Below are 27,148 nucleotides of genomic sequence, written 5' to 3' on the forward strand. Positions count from 1 at the left end.
CTCATTCGTGCTCTTTCAATTTATCTTCCCGTTTTTCCATTCCTTTCTATTTCGCATTTGACTACACTCTTCCTATTTCTAATAAGTGTAGTTAAGCCTTCTTTACGCCTAGTTCTCCTCTGATTGTGATAAGAGATCATAATTATTGAGGCGCTCGAAAAACAAGTCTTCTCGCAGGCGGAAGAGAACGCTCAAGGAGTTAAACAAGGAGCATTGCCACCACTTACTACAGCATGTTACACACGACATGTCACCATACGAACGCGGGGCCCACATACAGTGATTCGCACTTAGTATGCGTGGCGGCAACTTTGACCACGCACACCACCTTGAGTGTTACGAAGACAAAAATACTTGAACAAAATTGCTCGCACTTCGTGCTAAAAAAGGCTGAAGACGTATTACGGAACTTTTTTGCCTTACTAGCACTAGCTAGAACAACACACACATAAGTGTAGCCCAACCAGCCTGAAGCATTTATTAACCATATGCGGCTGCCGCTCAAGCACCGCTATCTTGGAATCATAACTCTCCAGTTTGGAATTCTTATCAAATAAACAAAAACTGCTACGGTGAACTAGCACGCACGAAAGCGCTCGATTCTTTGAATTGAACGTCTCATGAAAATTTTCGTTTCATTTTACGACCCGGAAAACCGGGAAACACTCGTTTAACACATCATTATGAAGGCGCCCATAAATCCAAGTGTGCTCCCAAATTTATTATTTTTCATAAGTATTACTAAGTATTATCAAGCACCCAGCACTGTAGGAAAGCGCTTCGCATAAAGACCTCTTATCTATATAGAGGAGCCTTAGTTTCTTAAATACCGAAAGGTCACCTACCAACCTAACGGCCGCTTCCAAAGCTAAGCGAATGCTTGAAAAATAAATCCACCAGCAAGTCCTTCTTTTAACAGATGTCATTGTTGCAAACTTCTTCAAGTTGTCTTTGTAGTTGGAAGAACTGAAGAATATATCTATATATAAAATGTTCAAGGGTTTTTGGCACACCTGCCATGTTATATAAACCTTTTCAAGGAAGCTACCAAATTTGTCCGATATAGTAAGAACACAAGGGAACGATAGAGATTGAAGGCTTTCATCGTGAAAAATTTAGCTGCATTTATCACCCCAAACTTAATCGTTCTTTAGCTAGTGCTCTGTAGTTACCACCGCGATGTGGTAGATTACACTCCCTTTTCTCCCTTCTGTCAATTTTCTAACGCCTCTTCACACCCTCTTCATGTTTTTTTTATTTAGTCTTGGCTCATTCTGATTTCGTGATGCAAGAGACAGCACAAAGAACACACATGCGTTAAAGTAAGCAGTTCACGCTTACAAACAGACACAGCTCTTCTCTTCTCTACTACGCAATCGTCTATAATGTGCACATACTGACTTCAAGGCAGGTTGACAGTGAAACATATATGGCCTATCATGTACTTTTATTTTAAAAGCATACACCAAATAAACTTATTCGCGCATATTTCAATACTAACAGAATACTCTGGCCATATTTCTTCACACGTTTGCCATGGACAACTGTGTCTCGATCTCAGACAGGGGACCGAGGCACAGTTTTCAGCCCCTCTGCAGCGAACGCCGGCGGTTCTGTTCGATGACGCCGCTGTTGTCGGCGACGCAGCTGCACGAACGGCTACCGCCGACCGGGAAGCCCTGCTCCGCATAGGGGCCGCCGAATTCCGCAACTCTCTCGCTACATCCGTTCAGGGATAGACGGGAAAAGCGGGGCTGCTGACGCTGCTGGCTCCTACGGTGTCTCCCAGACGGACACCGACACAACGGAGCAGGCTGCGGTTAAAGAGCGAAAATTCTGGGTAACGTCACAGCAACCTCACTTTCGTTGAGACATTTTAGCTGCTGCAGGAGACAGTTGTCATCTAATCATACGGTCAACCACGATGTTTAGCCTAGTACGTACGTCACACCTGAGTACGAAGGCTCTTGAATTTGAAACACCACTGACCGACAGTTCCTCTTGCATTAACCAGCTGGCAGCACCCTATGCACAGAGCCTGCTACCTTTGAATGTAACCTTGGAAACACTACAACCAAAGCCCCACGTTCAATTAAATGTATGAATTAGTGTAAAGGCGCCGTCATATGCAGCTCGTAACGGGGCATTGTAATTGTTGATTTAGAGGCCATTAACAGTTCATATTTCCCAACAACGGTGATAACAGAGGTTGATCATTTGAATGTGACAGCGTCATTAAAACCCCACATGAATGGCAATACAAAGTTAGAAACAGAAGACCTCCCAGGATCAAAGGTAGTCATTGTTGAAGCATCTTTGGATAAAGATCACATGCAGACGTAATGTCATGCAACAACTGTGATTACAGTTCAGCCTATGCAATTTATAGACAAGATAACAAATGTAAACATCTAATCGTATGACTCAGGGGAGGTTACTGATGTCAGCTTACTGTTAATCGGGGTGACAGTGTAAGCTCTGCTTTACAATCAGCATACTAGAGGTTACATATATACTTCTAATATTCAACAAACAATATGCAAGCGTTTTATACACCACTTCAATACGCTAACAGCTGATACATTACGTATAATGTCGACATATCAACGCCCAGTTGCATTTATTTTGTTTTCATAAATCTTACGTCTCTGGTCCGTCGTTAGTGATGTGTTACGGAACACCACGAGTTACAGTTTAACCACCTGGGCGACCGAAAAGCCTCGAAACCGATTATATGTACACAGCTACTTTATTTACATAAACAAACGAGAAAGGTTTGTTCTTCTCGTAGCACTTTGCTCAAAGTCAAAAAAGGTAATCACTGAAAGGCAAAAGGGTGTTAAAAGGGTGTGTGGTTCGTCCTTTAGGAGACTAATGGGGCATTCAATTTCAACGCGCTCACAACGTATCTACTCAGAGCCACGTTGCCAGCTTGATGAGAGCGTACCTGTTGAGACCTTGTCGTTATATTTATGTGCAATATTTGATAGAATCGAAACGACCAGCACGAGAGTGCTGCATCTTCAACCTTACTGCCTTTGAGTGTGGAAATTTCTGTGCTGCAGGTGGATTGAAAGATCCTGTTGGAAAGAGCATAAACGCTCACGAACACACACATTCTCGAAAAACAATTGCCCGCACCTTCCCTGGGGGGAACACTGAGGAGGATGCGGAGCATATTGTTACGTGGAAAATAACAGTTGTCGGTCCGCAGCCACAACGCAGCTCACTGAGAACGTCCACTTCTTTTCTCTCAGTCTGAGGCACCTCCTTGGGTATGCCCCACTATGCCCTCTTTCAGTCAGACGAAATCACGTAACACAACCCCCGGCGGCGAAAGCGCCGACCCGGCGAGTTTACGGGGCCACAGCAGGAGCAGTGTGGTAACGCTTGAGCCTTGATACGTGGACGATGTCCCTTGACAGCAGAGCGGAAGAGGTTGATGGATTATCAGGGACAATTTCATATGTAGTTTCGGTCACTCGTCTAAGCACGCGGTATGGGCCCGTGAAACGAGAGAGAAGTTTTTCTGACAGGCCTGCATGTCGCGTAGGGGACCAAAGAAGAACGAGAGAGCCTGTTGGAAAGTGTTCGTTGCGATGCCGCTCGTCGTAACGATGCTTCTGCGAGTCTTGGGATGCCATTAACCTGCTGCGAGCAAGCTGACGAGCATGGTCGGCTCGGGTAATAGCGTCGCGTGCATATTCAGAAGTATACTGCGGAGCAGCTGGCAGGAAGGTATCCAACGGCAATGTTGGTTCGCGTCCAAACAGAAGGTAAAATGGCGAGTACCCGGCAGTGTCATGCCGGGAGGAATTGTATGCAAACGTCACGTAGGGTAGTGCAAGGTCCCAATCACGATGGTCGGCCGAGACGTATTTTGATAGCATGTCTGTCAAGGTGCGGTTTAAACGTTCTGTAAGCCCATTTGTCTGGGGGTGGTACGATGTCGTGAGCTTATGTTGGGTAGAGCAGGAACGCAGGACATCGTCAACCACCTTCGAAAGGAACGTACGGCCTCGGTCTGTCAGCAGTTGACGAGGGGCTCCATACACTAAAATGAGATCGCGTAGAAGAAAATCAGCGACGTCTGTAGCACAGCTTGTTGGCATGGCTCGCGTAACTGCATAGCGGGTCGCGTAATCCGTAGCCACCGCAACCCACTTGTTTCCGGAGGCGGATGTTGGGAAGGGACCGAGAAGGTCCAAACCAACACGGAAGAATGGCTCCGATGGGATGTCGATGGGCTGAAGATATCCGGAAGGTAGTCTTGACGGCTTTTTGCGACGCTGGCAAATTTCACAAGCGTTGACATAGCGACGTATAGAACGTGAAAGGCCAGGCCAGTAGAAGCGGCGGCGCACACGGTCATATGTGCGGGAGACACCAAGGTGACCCGCGGTTGGCGCGTCATGGAGCTCGCGTAGGACTGTAGAACGCAGGTGCTTTGGTATGACCAGAAGTAGGTCGTGACCATGGGGCGATAAATTACGCCGATATAAGGTGTGGTCCTTTAAGGTAAACATGCGAACGGAAGCGTCTTGCGGTGAAGATTCGAGCTGTTGTATTAGGCGGCTGATATCCGGATCGCGACGCTGCTCGTCCCCAAGATGAAGCAGCTGGGAGATGGAAAGGACGCAGCCCACAGAATCAGTGCTCGTAGGATCGCAGTCGGCCACAGCGTAGCGTGACAGACAATCCACATCTTTGTGCAGTTTTCCTGATTTGTACACTACGGTGTAAGAATACTCCTGGAGGCGGAGTGCCCAGCGGGTGAGACGACCTGTGGGATCTTTGAGGGAGGCGAGCCAGCAGAGAGCGTGGTGGTCGGTAAGAACTATAGATGGTCGGCCGTATAAGTAAGGGCGAAATTTCGCGACTGCCCACACCAGCGCTAGGCATTCGCGCTCTGTGATGGAATAATTACGCTCCGAGGTGGACAGCAGCCTGCTGACATAAGCTATCACGCGATGCTGCCCACGTTGTCGCTGAGCCAACACAGCGCCTATTCCGTAACCGCTGGCATCGGTGCGCACTTCCGTCGGTGCCGTAGGGTCGAAGTGAGCCAGCACAGGAGAAGAAGTGAGCCAAGTGGTCCGGTCGGAAAATGCTGCTGCTTGCGAGGGACCCCAGGTAAACGTCTCATCCGGTTTGAGTAAATCTGTTAGGGGCCGAGCGATTTCCGCGAAGTTCTTGATGAACCGCCGAAAATAGGAGCAGAGCCCCACAAAGCTGCGGACATCTTTGGCGGTTTTTGGCACAGGAAAGTCCTTCACAGCTCGAACTTTTTCTGGGTCAGGCTGTACACCGTAAGCGTCAACAATATGTCCAAGTATTGTAATGCGACGGCGACCAAACCGGCACTTAGATGAATTCAGCTGAAGGCCGGCGAGACGGAATACATCAAGAATTTTTGACAGTCTCTCAAGGTGCGCTTCAAAAGTGGGAGCAAACACAATCACGTCATCCAGATAACAAAGACACGTAGACCACTTGAATCCATGGAGCAGGGAGTCCATCATTCGTTCAAAGGTGGCGGGGGCATTACATAAGCCGAAAGGCATGACTTTGAATTGGTAGAGGCCATCGGGTGTTACAAAAGCCGTCTTCTCTCGGTCCATGGGGTCCACGGCAATCTGCCAATAACCAGAACGAAGATCTATGGAAGAAAAGTAGGCGGCACCATGGAGGCAATCAAGGGCGTCATCAATGCGGGGCAGAGGGTATGCGTCTTTCTTGGTGATGTTGTTAAGGTGGCGATAGTCCACACAAAATCGCCACGATCCGTCTTTCTTTTTAACTAATACCACCGGGGATGCCCAAGGACTGGAGGATGGTTCAATAATGTCCTTCGCTAGCATCTTGTTCACCTCCTTCTGAATTATGCTCCGCTCAAAAGCAGACACTCTGTAGGGACGGCGGTGAACAAGGTTGGCATCACCTGTGTGTATGCGATGCTGGACAAAGGACGTCTGCCCAAGAGGTCGGTCACCAAAATCGAAAATATCCTGGTAGGCCTCGAGAAGATGTTGTAGGGCTTCAACTTGCGGAGATGGAAGATCAGTGGCGATCATGTCTACAATTTGACGGCTGCCCGAATGTGTTGCGAGTGATGTGCACTGCGGTGAAGCAAGTGTGTCTAAGGCAAGCACTTCAATTTGTGAATCGAGCAACGGACACAGGTGGGCCACAGAAATGCCTTGTGGAAGCACATGATTCATGTAGCCGAAATTGACAAGAGGTAGACATGTTTTGTTATCTGTAATGCTGAGCACCGTATAGGGCACTGCAACATTGTGCGCAAGGAGTACGTCGGTGAGAGGCGTAGCGTAATAGTCACCGTCGGGCACAGCTGGTGAGCACAGAAAATCGACGTACGTCACAGTTTTCGAGGGCAGGCGAACAAAATCGCTGCATTGTAATCGGCATGTAGGTTGGTACGGGGCGGCACTGATTTGTGGTAGTTCAAGGCGGAGCACACCAGCGGAGCAATCAATCAGAGCAGAATTGGCGGCAAGAAAATCGAGGCCTAGTATGAGGTCGTGGGGACATGTTTCAAGCACGGTAAAAAGGACGACCACTTGATGACCGGCTACGGTAAGTTGAGCTGTGCACATACCGACGACAGGGACTTTTGCACCATCTGCAACTTGGACGACACTGGTCAAGGGGGGCGTGAGGACCTTCTTCATGCGACAACGAAAACGCGAACTCATAATACAGACGTGAGCGCCCGTATCTATCAAAGCTTCAACAGGTGTACCATCAACATATACTTCTAGGGTGTTCCGGTTCAAACGTAAGGGCAACAGAGGATTTTTGGGTAAGGTCGACAGGGCAGCTTCACCTCCAGAAGCTGCGCAGCCTAGTTTTCCGGGGACGAGCGGCGGTTGAACGATGGCGAGGGAGAGCAGCGACGCGTGTTTGAACGAGAAGGGCGGCTTTGAGGCGGTGGCGACGACGGGGCAAAGTGGCCGTAGTCCTCAGGGGCAGTAAATGCTGTAGATTGAGTGCGGGTTGGATAACGGTGGTTTGGTGGACGGAACGAGCTACTGTAAGCGGGGTACGAGCCAGAAGACATAGATGGCCATTGACTGCGGCAGTAACGAGCGATGTGTCCTGCGCGACCACAGCGAAAGCAGATTGGCTTATCATCAGCTGTTCGCCATTCAGACGGGTTCCTGGTTTGAATAGAGTACGGACGGCGACGTCTCATATCCACAGAAGCTATCGAGGGACCAGTATTATCCAGTGTGGATGCAGTGGACAGGATACCAAGGTTTGCGAATTACTGGCGGACAACAGCCTGGATCAAGGCAACAGCTGGCGTTGAGGCATCGGGCAACGTCGGTAGTTTGTTGGCAGCCGGATAAGCGGCCTCGAGTTCACGTCGGACGATGCGCGTCACGTCTTCGGTTGTAGACGGATGACAAGGAGTGGCTTCGCAAGACGACGTTGCCGCGGTGTTGGGTAGGCGCTGAAACTGCTGCAAAATGCGTCGACTCTTCGCCTGCTCGAGACGGCGGCACTCTTTGATCACAGCGTCCATGGTCGTTACGTTGGTGAATACAAGCAGACTGAACGCATCGTCGGCGATTCCTTTTAACACGTGCGAAATCTTGTCGGCCTCAGTCATGTTGGGATCGGCCCTTTGACACAACGCTAAGACGTCTTGAATATAAGTCAAGTAGGGCTCAGTGGACGTCTGTGTACGGACAGCCAATTGCTTTCGGGCATCAAGTTGTTGACCAAACGGGTTGCCAAAAAGGTCGCGGAGCTGTTGCTTAAACATTTTCCAGCTTGCGATTTCGTGCTCGTGGGTCTCAAACCAGGTGCGAGGGGTCTTGTCAAGATAGAAAATGACATTCGCAAGCATAACGGTTGGGTCCCAGCCATATTGCTTGCTGATACGCTCGTACATGCTAAGCCACTTGTCCACATTCACGTTGTCCTCTCCAGTAAAGGTACCGGGATCACGGGGTTGCGTTAGGGCGACGTACCGGGTTGCTGTCGTTGCTGAGGTAGGTGGCGAAGCCGTAACCTCACCCGGAGCCATGGTAGCAGACTTAAGGAGGCGTCCACTGCGTAGCTCCATTGTCAGAAGAGCACCCAGCACTTCCACCAAAATGTTACGTGGAAAATAACAGTTGTCGGTCCGCAGCCACAACGCAGCTCACTGAGAACGTCCACTTCTTTTCTCTCAGTCTGAGGCACCTCCTTGGGTATGCCCCACTATGCCCTCTTTCAGTCAGACGAAATCACGTAACAATATAATTGGTTAACGGGGTGATAAAGTCCGACTTACTTGGGTCGATGGCTAAATTGGTTAACGTGGTTGTGAAATGGGGTGTTAAATTGCGACTTACTTGGGTCGATGGCTAAATTGGTTAACGTGGTTGTAGGAGGGGGTGTTAAATGAGTGAACACGTACACACGTATGCGAAAGGGCGGCGCTGGTCGAAGGGACGTCGATCATTGTGTTTGTGGATTCGTTGGAATTCATTTCACCGCGACCTTGGACGTCGACGCGCCGTACAAACCAACCGACGAGCGGCAACTGAGCGAGCGAGCGCCGACTTTGAGTATAATACAGCGCGACGGCGCATGCACTGTCAGCTGTCGAATGTTCGAGAAGGGGGAGAAGCGCAACGGCGCATGCGCGTGCGTCAGCTGCCGATGTTCTCGAAGCGCGACGGCGCATGCGCGCGCGTGAGCTGCCGATGTTCTCGAAGCGTGACGGCGCATGCGTGCTACATTATACAGCTAGCGAATGTTCGTGAAGAGGAGAAGCGCACGCGGTGTGTAGAGGAGGAAGGGTGCACAGATGGTGGAGGAGTGAAGCGCGCGCGGTGTGTAGAGGAGGAAGGGATGCACAGATGGTGGAAGAAGGAGGAGGAAGCTTGCGGACGGCGCCGCACTACAAGCCTCGAGTATTAGATGCTCCGCATCTAAAAAATCTGTGTTCTGAGTGGCGCCGCGCACGTGCTCACAAGTGGTATTTCTTTTCAAAAGCCGCAAATGGCTCACATGCTTTCCCAACGCCAAACGTAGAGTGAATCAACGCTTCTATCACGCGCCCCGCACTTTCTTCATACCATGGCCGCCGCAGAGCGAGCACGGAGCTAACTCGTTTGCCCGTGAAGCTCTGCTCATCCTGCATAGCCCCACAGATCCCACGCACTTAGGAAACTGGTGTCCTGCGCAAGAGGCAACAAGCAGCTCTCTATGCTGAATAGCTGCAAGTTCTGCCCCATGCTACAGGAGCATCCACGACATCACGCAAAACGTGTAGTTGGCGGAATGTTGACTTAAAACCCACGCGAAATACACAGGGACGCTTGATGGATGGATACGGTTCTACACAAAATCGACAGCCACGTTGGCGCGTGCCCCTTACTTTCATTGAATAGAGACCGTTCGCTTGGCGCTAGCCTTCTGCTAGTAGCAACAATCAACTAACGTATCACCTTCCGAGCTGAGCACATGTAGTACATGTCATGATGCAGAACAAGCTAATAAGGAACATTGCCCAATAGTCGCCAAAAAAAACTAGAATTTGCCAGTGCTAGCCAACCATTATTTACCTTTAGCACCTTACTCAGAAGCGTACAAGGTATGTTGCAATAGCCGGTGCTACAAAACGGTGAGTCAATACGCCCCTCACAGACCAATACCCTACATGACAAGCAAGCAGCAGTCAGCATTATATTGCCAACATTTTTGCATAACTTAACGAAAGTTGGTTATAAACCATGGTTATCGAAAATGTTGACATTATCTAGCACAACTGAACACTAAAAGAAAGATTAAGGCTCTAACATACGAAAAGCACGTTTCCCTTTTGAGGCCACGGTGCAAGAATAATTTGGGTGAGCGAACGCAGCGAAGCGAGCGCTAGGCGGAGAGGGGCCGAATGTGTTCTCTTTGGGGCATGCCGATGGATAGCTTGCCGGAATGAGGGTCATGGCGGGCTGCTGGCGAATTCCACAAAGCAGAACTGGTACGTGGGCGATGGTTTCCGAGTATGAGAAAACTGGGTTATCGCACGATATCGACCACGTGACACGTATACATCGGCACCGCGAAAGAAGAGGTGATAAGAGAAAAGGTTGATGGTGTAGCGAAGGTGTTGTGGCGACCATTCAACACTTTCACAACCTGTAGGTGGCGTGACTGTACATCCATCATGGTGGTCGTTGAGTTGATCCCCGAAAGATACTCTAGCGGAAAGAACACTTTTGGCGAAGAGTGTGATTCTTCGCGCTTCGGTGGCCGTTCGATTTATCTTTTCGAGAAAGTAAGAGAGCGCTAACATATTTTAAGTATATAAATGCCGAGCAGAACTTGCATAGATTAAAATCCGCAAAATTTTAAGTAAGGCTCACACGTACGCTCTTCACATTAGGAAGTTTTAGAATAGCGCACCACGAACCCTTCCGGTGCGGTCGCTGCCACTACGCATGCGTCGTAACGTGAGTCGGCGTTCGCGTTCGTGGACCACACGCGAAAAAAATCCGAAATTGCCTGCGGTGATGGCGGCCCGCAAGTGGCCCACAAGGGCTGGTTTCGAGGCGACGGTGTCGCTGCGATCGTGCGTTGTGGATCGCAGCAGGGCAAACGCTATTTTGAAACTCCTCATCGCTGTCTGTGCGTAATGGCGCATTACGCCTGGCGTCTTGTTGTAAATGTATTATTACACTAGGCTCATGTACATATTTCTCAGTAATATCAGAAACTTCTTTGGTGATGTGGTTTTACAGTGTTGCTTGGAATGCATTTTGGAGGCGGAAATGTTGTAGGCCCGTGTGCTCAGATTTGGGAGCACGTTAAAGAACCCCAGGTGCTCGAAATTTCTGGAGCCCTCCACTACGACGTCTCTCATAATCATATAGTGGTTTTGGGACGTTGAACCCCACATATCAATCAATCAATGCATTTTGCGCGAAAGCTATTTGTTCAGCTCACCTTTAGAAGCCTGAAGTAGATAAAGCAGACAAAAAAATGTTTTTCCATATCGGAGCACCAGCACAGGCTGAGTCTTGTCATAATACCGGCGATATGATTTATGGTGCTTTCTTGATTGAAGAAAACAGCAACAGAATACCAGGAATATAATGTCGGCAAGCAGCGAGCTAAACCTGTGGAATTTTCTCGTTTAAAGGAGGACTTTACCGTTAGTAGTCTTTGTTTAGCTGTTTAAGAAGTACAAAAGATTGCATGGTGCATGGAATAAACGAAAAAAAAGCGCCATCAGCATGTAAGACCGAACACAAGTTGCTGCAGATGTGAAGGTTTCGGAAGCACTTTGCAGACGCCTATGATGTGTAATCACGTGATGAACGTTTTGAAACCAGCCCTTTCATTCTATCCTAAAGACGGAACGCATTCCTATTTTAGTTCTGGTACCGTTGGCACAGCGACCACATCGAGCAGAAGAACTAAGCGGGAAGACTGCAAACCTTGAAGTTGCTGTACTCGTACACAAAATGGGTGCGGCGTACTTGCAGGTTCCTTTGTTATTTGCCTGCTATATTTAACCCTCTCAACCACTCATGGCACTTTGTGACTCTAACTTAAACGGGAGGCTTACTTCACCTTTCGGTGTATATAGGCTGTGAGCGTCAAGGCTAGCAGTGATATCAGTAGGAATTTTTTCTACTTTTCTTTCAACTTGAAAAACTCAAAAGGTTGCAGTATTATTGTGGTCATTCAAAATCTTCAAAAACGACCACAAACGCAGGAAAACAAGCAGCAGCATCTGCTGTTTGAAGCAAGTCCAACACTTCCATTATCTCAACAGAGCTTCCCGCCATCACCGCTCTGCGCCACCACGCTACCTGGAAGCTGCGAATAGTGGCTAGAAAGGTTTATAGCCACTATCGACGATAAATGATTGCGTTGCGGCAGCTATACTAAGTCACAGGGCTTTCCTACACTGAAAGGGAGGGGAAAGCCGGGCAATGTTCATAGCGCCATCTCTCGGCCACCTTGCAAGCAGAACATTAAGGGGCAGTGGATAGTCAAGAGTTCGCTCATCTAAAGTATTCTTGCACCGTGTTTTAGGCACACCATTTTGGCATGTTCCGGAAGTTTACACCATCAACTACTGTCTGACGAGCAAAGGCATACCTCAGTCAACGCTACTTTAGCATGTCACCTCCATTAAAATGTGACCGCTGCAGCCTGTATGTTGCCTGTCATGTAACCAGAATGCCAATACTGTAGTCAACATTTCATCTTGATTACGCATCCATCACCGCCAATCATTAAGCACAGTGCCAGTAGTTCGTGAAATTGTGGCTCGCCTGGGACCAGAATTCCACACGGATATGTCGGCTCCAACTCCCATTACCGGTAACGGGAACTGTGGATAGACTGCCACCATGGAGAATATAGAGGGGGGGTGGCGATAGAGACAATCGGCCCATTCGAGGCCTTTTTCACACCACCCAACCACGTCTTCAGTGCTTCAAATCCACCTGTTACCACCAATTGGAACATATCAGTGGAACAGCTGTGAGCCTACATTAACAGTACTTACGCAATGATGGGGTTTTCTTACAACTAAGAACGAAATACGCCGGACCCAGCTCCTCACCTCCAGCGTTACTTCAAGCAACCGCCCCCTTCCCCTCAAATGAGTCCTTGATTGATTTGATTGATTTGTGGGGTTTAATGTCCCAAAACCACCATATGATTATGAGAGGAGCCGTAGTGGAGGGATCCAGAAATTTCGACCTCCTGGGGTTCTTTAACGTGCACCCAAATCTGAGCACACGGGCCTACGACATTTCCGCCTCCATCGGAAATGCAGCCGCTGCAGCCGGGAGTTGAACCCGCGCCCTGCGGGTCAGCAGCCGAGTACCTTAGCCACTAGACAACTGCGGCAGTGCTCAAATGAGTTCTTGAATCCGTGAAACTGCATATGTACAACTCCGCGACACTCTTACCTAGCATCTCGTTGAAGTGTGTCATTATTGGTAGTATTACTAATCAGTGGGCGTTCTGCTTCTCTTAGGTATATATCAGAAAATTGGATAACTAAATTTAAAAACGGAAAACATCAGTTGAGTTCTGATGAAAAAGCAGTGGTAGAAATCAGGAGCACCTGATCTAAGACAGATAGGTACACGCACTGTGTCATATGCCCGAAAAACTGCACCTAATCAACATTGCACCAACCTAAATGGTTCAGCAATGATATTGATTTTTCACGCATAGGTTTATGCATATCGATTTTATGACTTCCTACGGTGCTTTTCCTGTAGTTCGGATACCAGGAGCTTTAATTCGTCCGTGGATTACTCGTCAGTGCAATATTATCAGCCAACCGCAATTTTTATAGATATTTTTTATCAGCTCATATTCTTAACTGTTCCTAATCTAGGGCCCTGAAACGTCCATACCGTGCGGTTATTGGCAATGGAATGATCGTGTCTCCCTTCCCCACACCCTCCTTCATTGTATTCGGTCACTTGATTTATGAAAGACTATGTTGGAGTTATTTCCACTGTAGAAAACTTCCAGTAGGTTTTTATAGGCTTCGGTATTGCCCTGATCTCACAGTGCCTGCATGATTGCTCATGTCTTAAGGCGATCTAGAGAGTTGGTTGTATTCCGTGCATTCTTCTATCACCTTATTGACTGAGTGAATATGGTATATTGTTGAGTACCCTCTAGGGAACTTTTCTCGTCTTTTGGTGTATTCAAGTCAAGTTTAGTCATGAAATATTAGCTATTTTTTGCAAATAGCTTGTAGACAACGAACCAGGAGGTGATCGGTCTGTAATCATTAAAATTCTTGAAATTTTCTTTTTTTGTGGATCCAGATATAGGTATTCTTAAATATCCTGATACCCATCTTATCAAGAAAAACTTGGTTTATAAAGTCACCCGCTTTTCTAACTCAATCTATCCACAGCTCTGATGTTAGCTTTTCCCCTACAGCGGCTCTGCCTCCTGACATTACCTCTATGATTTTCTTTAATTTTCCTGTCGGTATACCTGTGTGGCGTCAGATTCCTATGGTCTCTTACTGCTTCTTACGTTATCTCTCTATTTGCCTCAGCTGCTGTACAGATCTGTGTAAATATACACAGCAATCTCATCTATTCTTTCTTTATGCGTAGAGATCTTGCGTTCTTTGTCGCATATTGTATCCCTACATCCGATCTTTGCCTATGCAGAGTTTTTTCTTTGCAACTTTTAGGCTCCTCCCACTTTTTAAAAATGATCGACTCTTTCAATGATATATGTTTTTCTAAGCGAAAACTCCACAAGCTCTACTTTGTCCGTTCATCTCTTGCCGTTTCTTAAGGTGCTTTCTCGTCTTATACTATAGCTTGCCCGTGTCTTGTATAGTGACAGTACCTCGACTTCCATCGCACACTCTTTGATTACACTAGGCAGATTATCGCTGATTGTGGTAATGATATATATGTCGGTTTCCTCGTATCTAGCCGCGAATCTATTGTAAAGTAAACTAAGTTTCAGTACTTTTCATTTCAGCTGGAGCTCATCAATTGCCTTCTTGCGTGTTAGTTTGTCTTGCTTTTATTAAATCTACGTTAATTCAAAATTTCACCAATCTAAGATCACTGCATCAAATCTTCCCAACTACTTCTACATCGTTCACAATGTCTGCATCTGCCCAGGTAATCAGAATTTTTTTATTTATTTTCGCAATTTATAATCTTCCGCGTGTTAAGGTTTACCTCCATTCAGTATAAAATGTATATTTTGTGATTTATTAGTTTATTTCTGTGCCATTTTGAAAGCCGATGGCTATTTTCCACGCTTCATCGTATCCAGCCTCCTCCTTACCTAGCTTGACATTAAACTTGCCTTTCGGTACAGGTTGCTCTGTATTTTCTAATCACTCATTGCCGACACTACGTCTACGTGGAAGCGTTCAACCAAATACTTACCTCTTATTAAAGTTAATTCCGATACTTGCCACTTTCCCACTAATACTTTACAAAAAACCAAGCTGAACGCAATAACTTTGTAGATAATGAAGCACAAAACATAGTACGTGTCCCTTCTACAGCAGTGTAGAAGCTTCATGTGTCCTTCTACCTGCGTTAAGCTCTAGTCTATCCCTTTGTACACCCTATAATTCCCCCAATAGCACAGCTAGACTCGCCTCACTAGATAACGTACAAGCGTCAGGCATGACCTTTTTTTTTCAATTGCAGCTATCCTGCACCCAGAGATTTTTAGCGCTCTCCACTACGTCGCAGGTCTGGCTGCCACTTTGGGGAGGTGCTTTGGAGTTCTGGAGACTGAGGGCCACGTATTATTGGTGTATTTATGTGCGAAGTAGGGTGGCCAGTCTTTCTATGGTGTGGGAGTGTATTACCGGCCGTTGTCGAGATTGAGTCGGCACACCTGCTGTTTTTTTTTCTTGCAATCCCTTCACCTCCAGGATTTTGCTTTTTAAGTGCTTGAAAATATCTAGCGCTTGATTCGAACCACCGACCTCTTGAATGCGAAGCTGATGCTCTACCTCTAAGTAGGAGTTGTGCCACGCATTATTTGAACTCATGAGTTTTACACTTCCTGAATATCAAATCTCAACTTGGCCTTCCTTGCAGCTCACGTGGTCTTCCCGTAACTCCAAGGATTGAGAATAGAAACGCGTTAAAACCAATCCCAGTAACGTACAGAACCACCAACGGCAAAGAAAATGTGCAAAGTAAGGTTCCGTGCATCCCTTTTTTGTTTTTTTTTTTGCCATTGCTGGAATTTGAAACAAGGAGATGAAAACACAGCAGCAGCTGTTCACGAAAACCTGACTTTTGCTGCTACAAAAATACCCTATCTTCAGTACTGTGCCATGCATTCACTTCAACGGGTCTTGTTATTTGAATAAATGCGCAATACGTTTGCAACCAAAATTTTCAAGTGCTTGAAGCCTCCCCAACTTGATGTCTACATGCATGCGGGCTAATTATTCTTATAAGCCTTATCATAGATGCTATATAGGATGGCCCCAAGGTTGCCCCAAGATCACCTTGCGCGGTCATAACAGCGAAACAGTGCGGAAAGCGAGAAAGCAGTGCGGCATAATGCTGCTTCAAAAACACACGTGGAGTATTAAATGAATGAGCGGCGTTTGAGACGTTCACTAATGGACACAGCGTGCAAATGGGTTAGCGCCGCCACTGAGCAAACGTATCAGCGTTGCTGAAACGCCAGCAATCATGTTAAACTATTTAAATGGCAACTGAACGTCGCTCAATCCATACACATATTCGGCGTTGCCGTCCTATTTCGAACAAACCCTTTCGTTCCCCCTGCAGTATGTAAGTTCGAACTCTCGAAGGCAGCAGGCGTGCACACCAAGCACTCTGGTACTGCAGCTCTTCACTCTTGTATCGAATATTGAAGCTCAATACAAAAAACACGTTCTGCATAGCTGTGTGTTTCCTGAATGGGAAAGTGTGTGTATTTGTGAGTGTTTTAGGCTTTTGTAATTTGGGTCAAGTGTAGTTGCAGGATGATAAAAATCAAACTAGCATAACTAGCAATTTTATGAACCGTGCTCTTCACGTTGCTCGAGTGCATACCTTCATCGTCAAGAAGACTAAAAAAGGAAGAAGCGAAATACCTTCCTCCCGGCAGGCAGCGGGTGGCATGGCCACATCTCCCGGCGACGTCCAGGCACCTGAAAGTGACGTGAATAAAGCAAATTATTGGGAAGCTGAGTAGAAGCAGCGCTTTGATAGCGGTGCTTTTTCAGCACAAAATGGGCATCTTATTCTACAGTCAAGAAGTGGTTTCATTTTTTCAAATAAGAGTACAGGAGCAATAAAAATAAGTCACTTAGGAACAGAGAATCCTTCAATATTTCATAAGAATCACCACGCTTTGATGAGGGGATATCTCTTGATTTGATTGGTATTGTCACTGTTCTAATAAGTTGGAGGAGACGACGTGCTTCCGTTTACAGTAACTGACAACTGTGCTGGTTTCATTATTGGCATTTATACCAATTCTTCCTGGATAAAGACTGCAATTCGCGTGTTTAAAACAAAATGTGATGCTCACCAGGGGCATTGTGTCTTGTTAGAAAAAAAATAGATCATAGAGAGCCGATAGTTTCTTTAATGGCCCAAGTATAGTTCAATATACGAATATCTCTTGCTTTGTTAGGCAGGGAACTAAGCAGCATAGCATCTGAAAGAAACAAGTTATTGAAACGCAAGGGCAATATCTGTCGGTAGTAGTGCACGTCTGAGTTTCATTAGCTGAAATATTCCTGATGTCTTACACGATGTTATCGGAAAGCGCGAGAATTGCGCTTTGCATTAAACATTTGAAGCGCAAAACCGAAGAAGACATGCAGGAAGGAACACACAATTACAAATCGTGGATTTCGCGCTTCCAAGTTATCACTTTATGAGCCAACTAAGCATGCCATGCATTTTTTGTGCTTTGTGTACTGCTCAGTTTTAAAGACCTCCGACTTTGAAGTGATGAGGATGATGATGATGATGATTATGATGGGTGGCTGTTTCCTTTGAATGGAGTGGTCAAAGTTAGTGTGACCTAGCCGGTAAGAAAAGAAAAGAAAAACAAGAAAGAAGAAGGCGAGAGATAGAAAGTCTCGAAAGGGACAGCGGGGCACACACTTGTCACATAAGCTTTTTGCACTATATAAGGGCCCTGTCTGTCCTGTCAGTCCCTATCGCATCGTAGCCATTCACCACATTTGTAGACGAGCCTTTGTTGTCTCCATGGCAGTGGCGTCCTTGGCGTCATGATATTCTGCTGCAAATCCAAGCGCTTGAGGCAGAGTGGTGCCCTCTGGTGGTCGTGGAGAAAGACGGGCGCAATCCAGAATCATGTGCTCAGCCGTATCGTTCGTTTCAGAACAGCGGCGACAGATGGCAGCTTGAACCTCTGGGTTCTGTACAAAGCGACGACGGTACGTCAGCGTACGCAACGCTCCTGCACGTGCCTCAAACAGCAGAACACTGCCTACGCTGTTGTCATAGAGTTTTTCTCTGCCTAGTTCAGTCTTGTATTTGCCATACATCCGCAGGGTAAACTTACGCAGCACTTCTGATCGCCATTGGGTGCTCTCTACCTCTCGGACCTAAATGCGCACCGAACGTGGTTTGAGGCCTTCGGGTGAGCCACTGTCTGTTTCCCCAAAAAAGCCGAATTTCACACAAAGCCAGTGAACTCTATTCGACCACTGGGTCCGTATACTCTTGAGGGAGAGGTACCGGAAATTGCGTTTGGCCAACCATGAGTAGCTCAAACACCGGAGGCGGGCCTCAAATGCTATTTTGCTGCACGCCTCCCTGGCTTCGATTGATGACCAGCTGATGTCTCTCTGGACTGCCTCCGCGGCCACCCTTCCATGACAGCCGTGGGCCATGCGGCCCACCTCTTTCGGCGCACGCTCGAGCCATTCACGGGTGCTCGTTCATAGGCACAGGGCCGCGCATGCGAAAGTCAGGCAAGGCACATGAACCGCCTTCCATAGCTCGCGTACAATTACACACCGGTTGAAACCCCACAGGCAGCACTTCCATAGAATGCCGATCGCTCGTTGTGACGACTGCCTCAACTTGGCCTCGTGAGCATCTTAGCACTCTCTATCACAAAGTGTCACACCGAGGTATCGGTACTCGATGCTGCGAGGGATCGACTGGCCATTCGGTAGCACTAGCTCGCGTTCGTCCGCTGGCCCAGAAAAACGTAGCACCACCAATTTTTTCGCATTGAACGTCAGTTTCAGTGACCACAGGTGGTGGGCGGATGTCCCTATGAATTTCTGCGGCTGATCGGTGTTTTTCGCTAAAAGCACCTGGTAATCCGCGAAGACCAGTTCCGGTAGTGTCCAGAACTGTGGCGAACCGTCATATTGGAACCGTAGCACAAAGCCAAGGCCCGAGTCAATGAGGTCCCGCTTTAGCCCCGCAGTGTAAAGCATGTACAGCAGCGAAGAGAGCGGACACCCTTGTTTCAGACCTCGGCGAACCGACACTGGCTCCGTACTTGTCTGGCCAAAAGTCGCAATCACCATGTTGTTGTTGTAGAGACGTTTGAGGAGGTCGATCCACGTTGGCGGCATGTCGATATTCTGCATGCGGCTGAGCAGCATATCGAATGGAACGCTATCGTACGCTTTCACCACATTCAAAACGCAGGCCACTAGACCACGGGACGCCTTTCTAGTGATCTCAATGGTCTGTGTGAGGACAAACAGGTGTTCGTTCAGGCGTCCTTGTTACCTGAAGCCATTTTGAAGCTCAGAAAGGATCCCATTCACCTTTGCCCATCCGTTCATCCAGCGTTTCAGCACCTAGGTGAATACCCTGTACATAACGCTGGTTACTGTGATGGCTCTGTGGTCACTGAGGAAGCTGGCATCTCCTCCTAGTTTCGGCATTAGACACACACTACTTTGGAGCCAGTCAGCTGGTATCGGGTCCCCTTGAATGATGCCTGTGTAGAGCGTCGCCAGGTGTTCCCGGGCTCGTTCGCCAAGGTGCTTCACGAGTCCTGCCGCAATGCCATCCAAGCCTTTTGCTGTCTTGGAGCTACTTTTGGAAATAGCGCAATCGATGGCCACTCGTTTCACTTTCCATAGGCTGGGTTTGGGGTTGGCAGTCCCAATTGCTGTGAGAGAAGTGGGCGAGTTGTGAGGTTGAGTGCTGTCGTATATCCCTCGAATGTGAGTGGTGAGATGCCGCGCAATATCTTCCACCAATTTTTTTCGTGTTCTCCTCCCGAAGTTCACACACGGGCGCTTTGAGGTCAAGTGATGCCCTGTACGACCAGAATTTGCCAATGCAGTTTCTTCCGGCGGTCATCAGTGAATGCAGAATTCGCTGATTGTTCGCCGTGATATTTCTCTGAACAATCTGTTGCATCTGCCTTTTGCTGTAAATGTTACTCACCCAGCTATGCTGTGCTTCTTTGGGACCGAAAGATTTGACAGCTCGCCGGTGAGCTCTGTTTACGGCCCGTCATGCTCCGAGAGCCCTCTTCACTTCATTGTCTCTCCAGGTCCTGTGTTGTTGCCCTTTCCACCTCTGTGGCAGGACTTCATGCTTCTGCATGATCCGACGGAGGTTCGAGATATATTAGTCATACGTGGCCAGAGACGAATAGACTGTGCTTTTCTTTCAAATTTTTGTGCAACAGCCTCGTACGCAGTTGCCGGTAGGTACTTTTGGGCGCTCGCGGCTGTCGCTGTATAGCTGCGTTGTCGAAATGCGGACGTTTAGAACGGTATCTCTATGCGAATATGGTCGCTTCCAAGACTGTGGTCGCCAGCCTCGTCGACATGTACCCGAGACGTATGCACGGATAGTTTGCGTGACATCAGGACGTAGTCGATTGTAGACTTGTTCCTCGCGCACCATATAAAAACAGCATCACACTCACTGCCCAAGTTGGCTACCTTGAGGAGTAAATCTTCGACCAATTGTAGCAAGAAAGACCCGTTCGAATCTGGGTGTCCGTCGAGAGGCTGAATATGGCCATTGAAGTCCCCCATCAGGACCACCTCTCTCCCCATTCCCCGGAGTGCCACAATGTCTTTGATGCACTGTAATATTTGACAGTTGGCGTCATTCAGTCTTCGAGTCACGCCTAAGTAGAGAACTCCGACAAGAATGGGGATGTTCAGGATTTCACCGGCGATCCAAGTGTGTTCTTGGTAGTTCTCTGGTAGCCGTGTCCATGTCGTACCGCTTTGCCATAGCACACCCACACCTCCACCTTTTCGTTCTCCTACGGAACGGTTATTGCCAGCCCATGGCCAATCGAGATATATACGCGGCTCTTCCAGGTCCCGCATATAGGTTTCTGTAACTGCAAATAGGCTAATGTTCTCGGCTGTTATAGTTCTGTGCAGTTCTTCACATTTTTGGGGCTTCCTTGCCCCATGGAAGTTGAGGAACCCCACGTAGCTCCAGGTATCCGCGGATTGCTGAGGGGGGGGGGTGTTGTCTGCGCCTCAATGAGGTATCTGCGTGGCAAGGATCAGGTGGTGCTTGACCAGCTCTCCGACTAAGTGGTACATGATGGGTGAGACAGGTTGGGGGCCCCATGGCAGTACTTCTTGTCGACCCATGGCAGTACCTGTCGACGAAGTTTTGAGTGTCGAAAACCCTGACTCCTTTGCACAGTTTGCTGCACAACCAGGTGCAACTACAGCGTAAATAACCGCAATATAGCTAAACAATAGGTTTATTGGAGCATTAGACTCTTAGAAAAAGGGCTACCAGATTTTCTCCGCTATTCCGGCGCGTCACGGAACCGTGGTGAAGTACTTGCTGGTTCACTCGCCAGAACGATGGCGAACACAAGAGCAGACGCAAACAGCTCCATGCTCTACGAAAAAAGATCCCAGCCAGCGCTACAGTTGCGTTGTGAATTGTTACGGACGTTAAGAACTTCAATTTACTGTTTTCGGCAGCTTTCGCGAAGGATAATGGCGAGAACACTAGACATGGGCTGTTGTATTGTGTAAACGAATCACTCGCGTTGTCTACAGCAGTTCGCTTGAAAAAGTGTGATAATGTAGGTCTCCCTGATGTTGTTCAGAGTAGCTTTTGTATGAAATGGAACTGTAGCAACTTTGATAATGAAGCTTAACAGAGCCTCTGACCGCGGTGCGCACCATGCCGAGGCAGACAGGTGACTGACGCGATAAACATCGCACGCGCCACGACTGCCGATAACCTGAAGCTCCACAGCATTACGTCTGAGCGCTTTCAAGGCTTTAAGTTCCTGCCTTATCTATGAAATGCGAGCTACACGTCATACAGGTGAATCGCAAAAAGATGGTCACGAATATGAGCTTTTTTTTCTTGCCATTGGTCTCCGCGATGGTCGGACCTATCTTGGAGGCCTTGGTTTCGCATTTCGTAGTACACCGAGAAAGTAGACACGCATGCATGCCCGTTCGCAGTATATACAAACGGATGACAACCGTAAACAGAACATTCTATAATGCGTATTAAAACAGTTCAACGCACAGGAAGCAAGAGACCAATAGAGCATATGTAACTGCAATAGCGAAATTGTGCCGAATAAAGTGAACATTGTACCACTAATCGTAAGATAGATTGCTCGTGTATGCGTGGCGTTTTGGCATTATGTGTATTCGCAAGTTTCACGCATTTAGGCTTTATAGAACGAACGTCAGAGTGCTTGCCTGTAACTCGATGTAATGCGAAGTTCGCTTGCAGCTAAAGTGCATGTCACAGTACGCCGAATTAACTGAAACAACTTTCGCATTGTACCCCCAGTTCGTTTGTTGAGCTTCCTACTTTTCTGAAGCGAGGTTGGATTGAAGTCAGAAGCTTGTCAGGTCCTTGATCAGGAAACCGCGCCTCAAGGGCAACGAAAGAGAAGGGCCTATGCACGTTCATTTGCGGATGGCTCGCTTTGCACTACCCATTTATGGCCGGCACGTCGGTGAGGGCGCCTATGACGGCGTTTTTCGCAGCACCACCTGGGCAGAGTCTCACGTCTATATGGCTGAAACAGGCGTCGGTAGTAATGAGGCGGTCAATTCCGCAGCCCACGCACTCACTCTACGGGCAGCATCCACCACAGCGCACCAATACAGACCTCAAAACCAATCACGCCTAATTCATTCAGGAAATCGCATGACATTTCAAATTCAATTGTCACATTCATATGAAACCGTGTAAGGGATTCACAAAGACGGTGGAGAGAATCCTTCTTCGGCTTTACACAAAAATTCTGATATGCCCAGAAATCCTAAAGAGCATATTCACAAACCTACCTTGGCTTTACCTCAAGATTTCCCCAAATAACTGTACGCTATAGGCGTGTCTCAAGGCCCAAAAATAGTAACAAAGTAAAAGACAACAACAATATCGACTCATGAAATCTGGCCTACACAGCTGAATACGTGTGCAAAACACTTTAACCTCGCTTCTACATGGAGGTGCGCACACTGCGATTAGAATTCCTGCGATATTTTCCACATGGTATGGGCGTTCCGAAGAACCCTATACCTCACCCATCTACCCGATTCTTCCCGGAAGGCCTGGGAGGCCACCCTGCTCGCGCTGCCCTTACATGACAGCCCAACGGGCCTTAGTTGAGCGATCCCGATTCGTGGCTGACGCAAATGGGCTCCCGTACGGGGGAACCCACCAAGTATTTTTACGGGAAGGGCCTTTAGGGACCCTCCCCCTTACATCACTTCCATAACTAAATGTATTTCATCATCATCATAACACCTTCATAATCATCATCACTTGCCCTGTTGGTGAACGAGATGCATATTCGGCTCTCACACACTAGCAAGAAGAAAGTCTTTTTGCAGTTTCCTGCGTAGGCATCGCCTCCAGTCCCTCTATTGTTCCGCTTCCAGTGCACAAGAGTCAAACTTATGTAAATGGTCCCCTTAAAAACGTAGGGATCAGAACCTTTAGTTTCCAAATGACAACCTACATGACCTCAGTGATGACTTACTATTTGTGCCTTTTATCCGACACATTTTAAATTCCGAGCATTTCTCAGTGGCACGGTGTCACGCATCGTGTGTCGGCGGGGATGTCAACAACCCCGCTTCGAATGCTAGCACCTCGCGGATCGGCTGCATGCTTCCGTCTTGCGCCAACTGTTTGCCCCCCCCCCCCACCTTTTCAAGCCTCGCAAGGCCGACGCAGGCAGCGTGTGCAAGTAAAAATTTACTGCTCGAGCTACACAATCGTTTACTGGCCACCCTGTCTATGTAGATCTTCGATCACACATCAGCGTCCCACTACTCGCTGAAGGCAACGCTTGCCCTTCATTCAATAAGTAAGACTAATATAGACAAAATAACAGTTCATCATTCCCAAGCCATACACGATTCAGACACATTCATTAGATACCCCGACACTCTGCGACGCATTTACTCGAGCTCGAGTCCCGCCGCAGTGGTCTAATGGCTAAGGTACTCGGCTGCTGACCCGCAGGTCGCAGGATTGAATCCCAGCTGTGGTGGCTGCATTTCCGATGGAGGCGTAAATGCTGTAGGCCTATGTGATCAGATTTCGATGCACGTTAATGAACCCCAGGTTATCGAAATTTTCGGTGCCTTCCACTACGGCGTCTCTCATAACCCCAAACAAAACTTATAGCGTAAACCATGCTTATCCGCCCAATCTTTGAATATGCGACTGTGGTCTGGTTCCCCTTCACAAACAAACATGTAGCCGCGCTTGAATGAATACAACGTAAAGCAGTCTGTTTTATCTATAACCGTTATAGGCGTACCGACTCACCTACTGCTCTTTTGATAAGAGCGGATCTGCCCACCCTGGCAAGCCGTGCCAAGCTTGATAGCCTGAGATTTTTGTATCTGGTGCTACACAACTCTTTCAAAATAAATCCGGGTAAATATGTTAAGGTTAACAGTAAGCGCCAAAGATGAAATAAGCATAATCTCACACTTCATAAGTATCCCTTCAAAAACAATGTTTTTGGCCACCCTTTTTTTTCCGCGAGCCATACGCGCTTGGAATACCCTGCACCCCACCGTGTTGACACAGCCGACATTTCAGAAATTGGTAATCAAGCGAGTGAATGTGTGCTGACTTTTATTTAGCCGTGATTTCCTGAATCGGTGATGTCGCAAGTTTTAACTCTGTCTGTACAATTACGTTTTGTATGTTTTTGCTTGCCCCAGCAATTCATCTGATGTTTATATTCATGAAGACTCTTTGCCTATCACTACGGCGAATTTCGCACTCCGTTTGAGATATTTGCTTCAATTTTCAAGTGCTTGCAACATGTATTTTAGTCTGTGTATTGCTTGTTTTTACAATATACAATGTGACACCACTCCTGTAATAATCCCACACGAGATTGACAGTATTCGGAATAAGTAAATAAATGAATAATCATATGATAATTTGGAGACGTTAAACCCAACATATCAATGAATCGATCAATTAATCAATCAAGCTCGTCCCGTGGGAAGATGCGGGTGGCTTTATTTAAGGCTTTGCGTTCGCATTATGAGGCAAGTAGTGAAAAATCTCACAAACATTCATAGCACATGTAAGCACGAATATTCCATGTTGCACTGATTTCAAAGGTAATTGCTTTCTAAGAGACTGAAATAGACAGGATGTGACTAAGGTCACGTCACCTGCTCAAGGCGGTAAGAACCTGCTTTGCCATCACATTTTTGCACACATCAGGCTCCACGTTATGTAAAGCTATGTTGGGGTTATTTCCGCTGTAGAAAACTTCCAAAAGGTTTCTATAGGCTTCGTTGATGCCCTTATCTCGCAGTGCCTGCATGGCTGCTCATGCACCGGAAACTCACAAATGGAGCAAGGACGACAGAAAGCACCGGAAACTCATTGACGAAGCAATGACGAAAGAACACGCTGAATCGAGGAGCATAAAAAAATGAATTATCTGCCGTTTCCAAACATGCTGTGTTATGCGTGATAACTTCATCAACCGTTGTGTATGGTCGTATTCGTACAGTCTTGCTTATCCAACTAAATGCTTCCCTTCAACACCTAGATGTTCTTCTAAACATAAATACTCAACTGGATCACCTGATAACAAAAGGCCATACTCCACTAATCATAATCAACAGATGTGAGAAGTTCCTAAGGAGCTGTATGCCTCAAGCTTTGAGAAATGCTTGATTCATGGGTGTTGCTGCAGTTAGCCTTCTACCTAGTCTTTTTTGACATTCCCATAAGGCTACTTGTTGACGCAATGACTAGAGACCTTAGCTATGTTGAAGTGTTTTTGATCAACCCTGTAGAAACAGAAAATATATATGTCGCGCTCGAAAATAAATCATTTTTCATTTTTCATCGGGGCTAAAAAAGAGTTATAGGGTGAAAGCATTCCTCTGAAAGTAGTAATGAATGAAAAAACAAAGATTAGTTCACGGTTGCGAAAGCATTCCTGATTTTGCAATTATTAGAGAACAAGCTGATCTTGCTGCTTGTCCGTAATTGTCACAAGACTTATTCTTGAGGCTATAGCCAGCCAAAAATATACGTGTGTTTGATAGAGTAAGCAACAATTGTCGCTAGACTCAGAGGCAGCTAAATAAGATGCAAGTAATAACATGAGAGCCGGGCAATACGCAAAAACATAATCACACTCAAGCAGTGAAATCATAAAATATAGTTTGATGCTTGTTTATTGGTTTTCGCATGAAGTAGATATAAATGCAAATTCTCAACATCATACGTAATCTAACGAATGAAAGCGGAACAAGGGAAACTTATTGTATCGTCTTTGTGGGAACGATACACGGGCTGAGAAAATGATGGAAATGATTTTTCTGTGCCGCAATGGATGGCTTCGGCTAATGCATGCCGCACGTAATCTCATTGAGTCCTTTCATTATTTTGACAGTTGCATGCCAGGTGTAACTCAAAATAGCCACTAAAAACGTACTGACAAGCCGACCATGGTCGTTTCTTTCTTATTAATTTTACTACTACACCTCTTCTTCTATAAGACCCCGTTATCTCCGTCTTGTCGGCTGCTGTATTTTACGAGCCAATGCGATCGGCACACATTATATTTTACAGAGTCCTAGTTACTTTGCGATATCTTGTGCCAAATAATCACCTTGTGGAGTGTCTTTGCAAGTTCCTCGGAAGTGGCAGTAACTTCTCCCGAGCTTTTCTCCGCAGCCGACGCATATGTGGCCCAGCAATCGAGTGGTGCTGCAATCGATCTTTGGCTCGAGTGAGAATGTACTGGCGGTGCCTTGGTAGCAAAGAGCGTGTCTTTCCAGTCAAGCTTGTCCTCTTTAGGAGGAAGCGCATGAAATATCACACCATTAACAAATTGATTGATTGATTGATATGTGGGGTTTAACGTCCCGAAACCACTATATGAATATGAGAGACGCCGTAGTGGAGGGCTCCGGAAATTTAGACCACCTGGGGTTCTTTAACGTGCACCCAAATCTGAGCACACGGGCCTAAAACATTTCCGCCTCCATCGGAAATGCAGCCGCCGCCGCTGGGATTCGAACCCGCGCCCTGCGGGTCAGCAGCCGAGTACCTTAGCCACTAGACCACCGCGGCGGGGCACCATTAACAAATTCAGAACTGCAGTTGCAAAGTGCCAGAATAACATATTTCAAGCTAGTTCATTGTCAGTC

At 47.2% G+C, this 27,148-nt stretch overlaps 1 protein-coding gene across 1 annotated transcript in view; it reads right to left on the minus strand.

Annotated features, from left to right (window-relative positions):
* Positions 1–268: 268 nt before the first annotated feature.
* LOC142776501 (uncharacterized) overlaps positions 269–27,148 on the minus strand; it is a 31,301-nt gene continuing 4,421 nt past the window's right edge. The window contains exons 2-4 of the mRNA XM_075880294.1: positions 26,608–26,787; positions 16,613–16,669; positions 269–1,814 (exon numbers count right to left, since the gene is read on the minus strand). Of these exons, the coding sequence (XP_075736409.1) occupies positions 1,584–1,814; positions 16,613–16,669; positions 26,608–26,787 (468 nt within the window). The 3' untranslated portion in view covers positions 269–1,583. The remainder of the gene's footprint in view (positions 1,815–16,612; positions 16,670–26,607; positions 26,788–27,148) is intronic.

This window comes from Rhipicephalus microplus, chromosome X, assembly GCF_043290135.1.
Source record: "Rhipicephalus microplus isolate Deutch F79 chromosome X, USDA_Rmic, whole genome shotgun sequence".
Classification (NCBI taxonomy): Eukaryota; Metazoa; Arthropoda; class Arachnida; order Ixodida; family Ixodidae; genus Rhipicephalus; species Rhipicephalus microplus.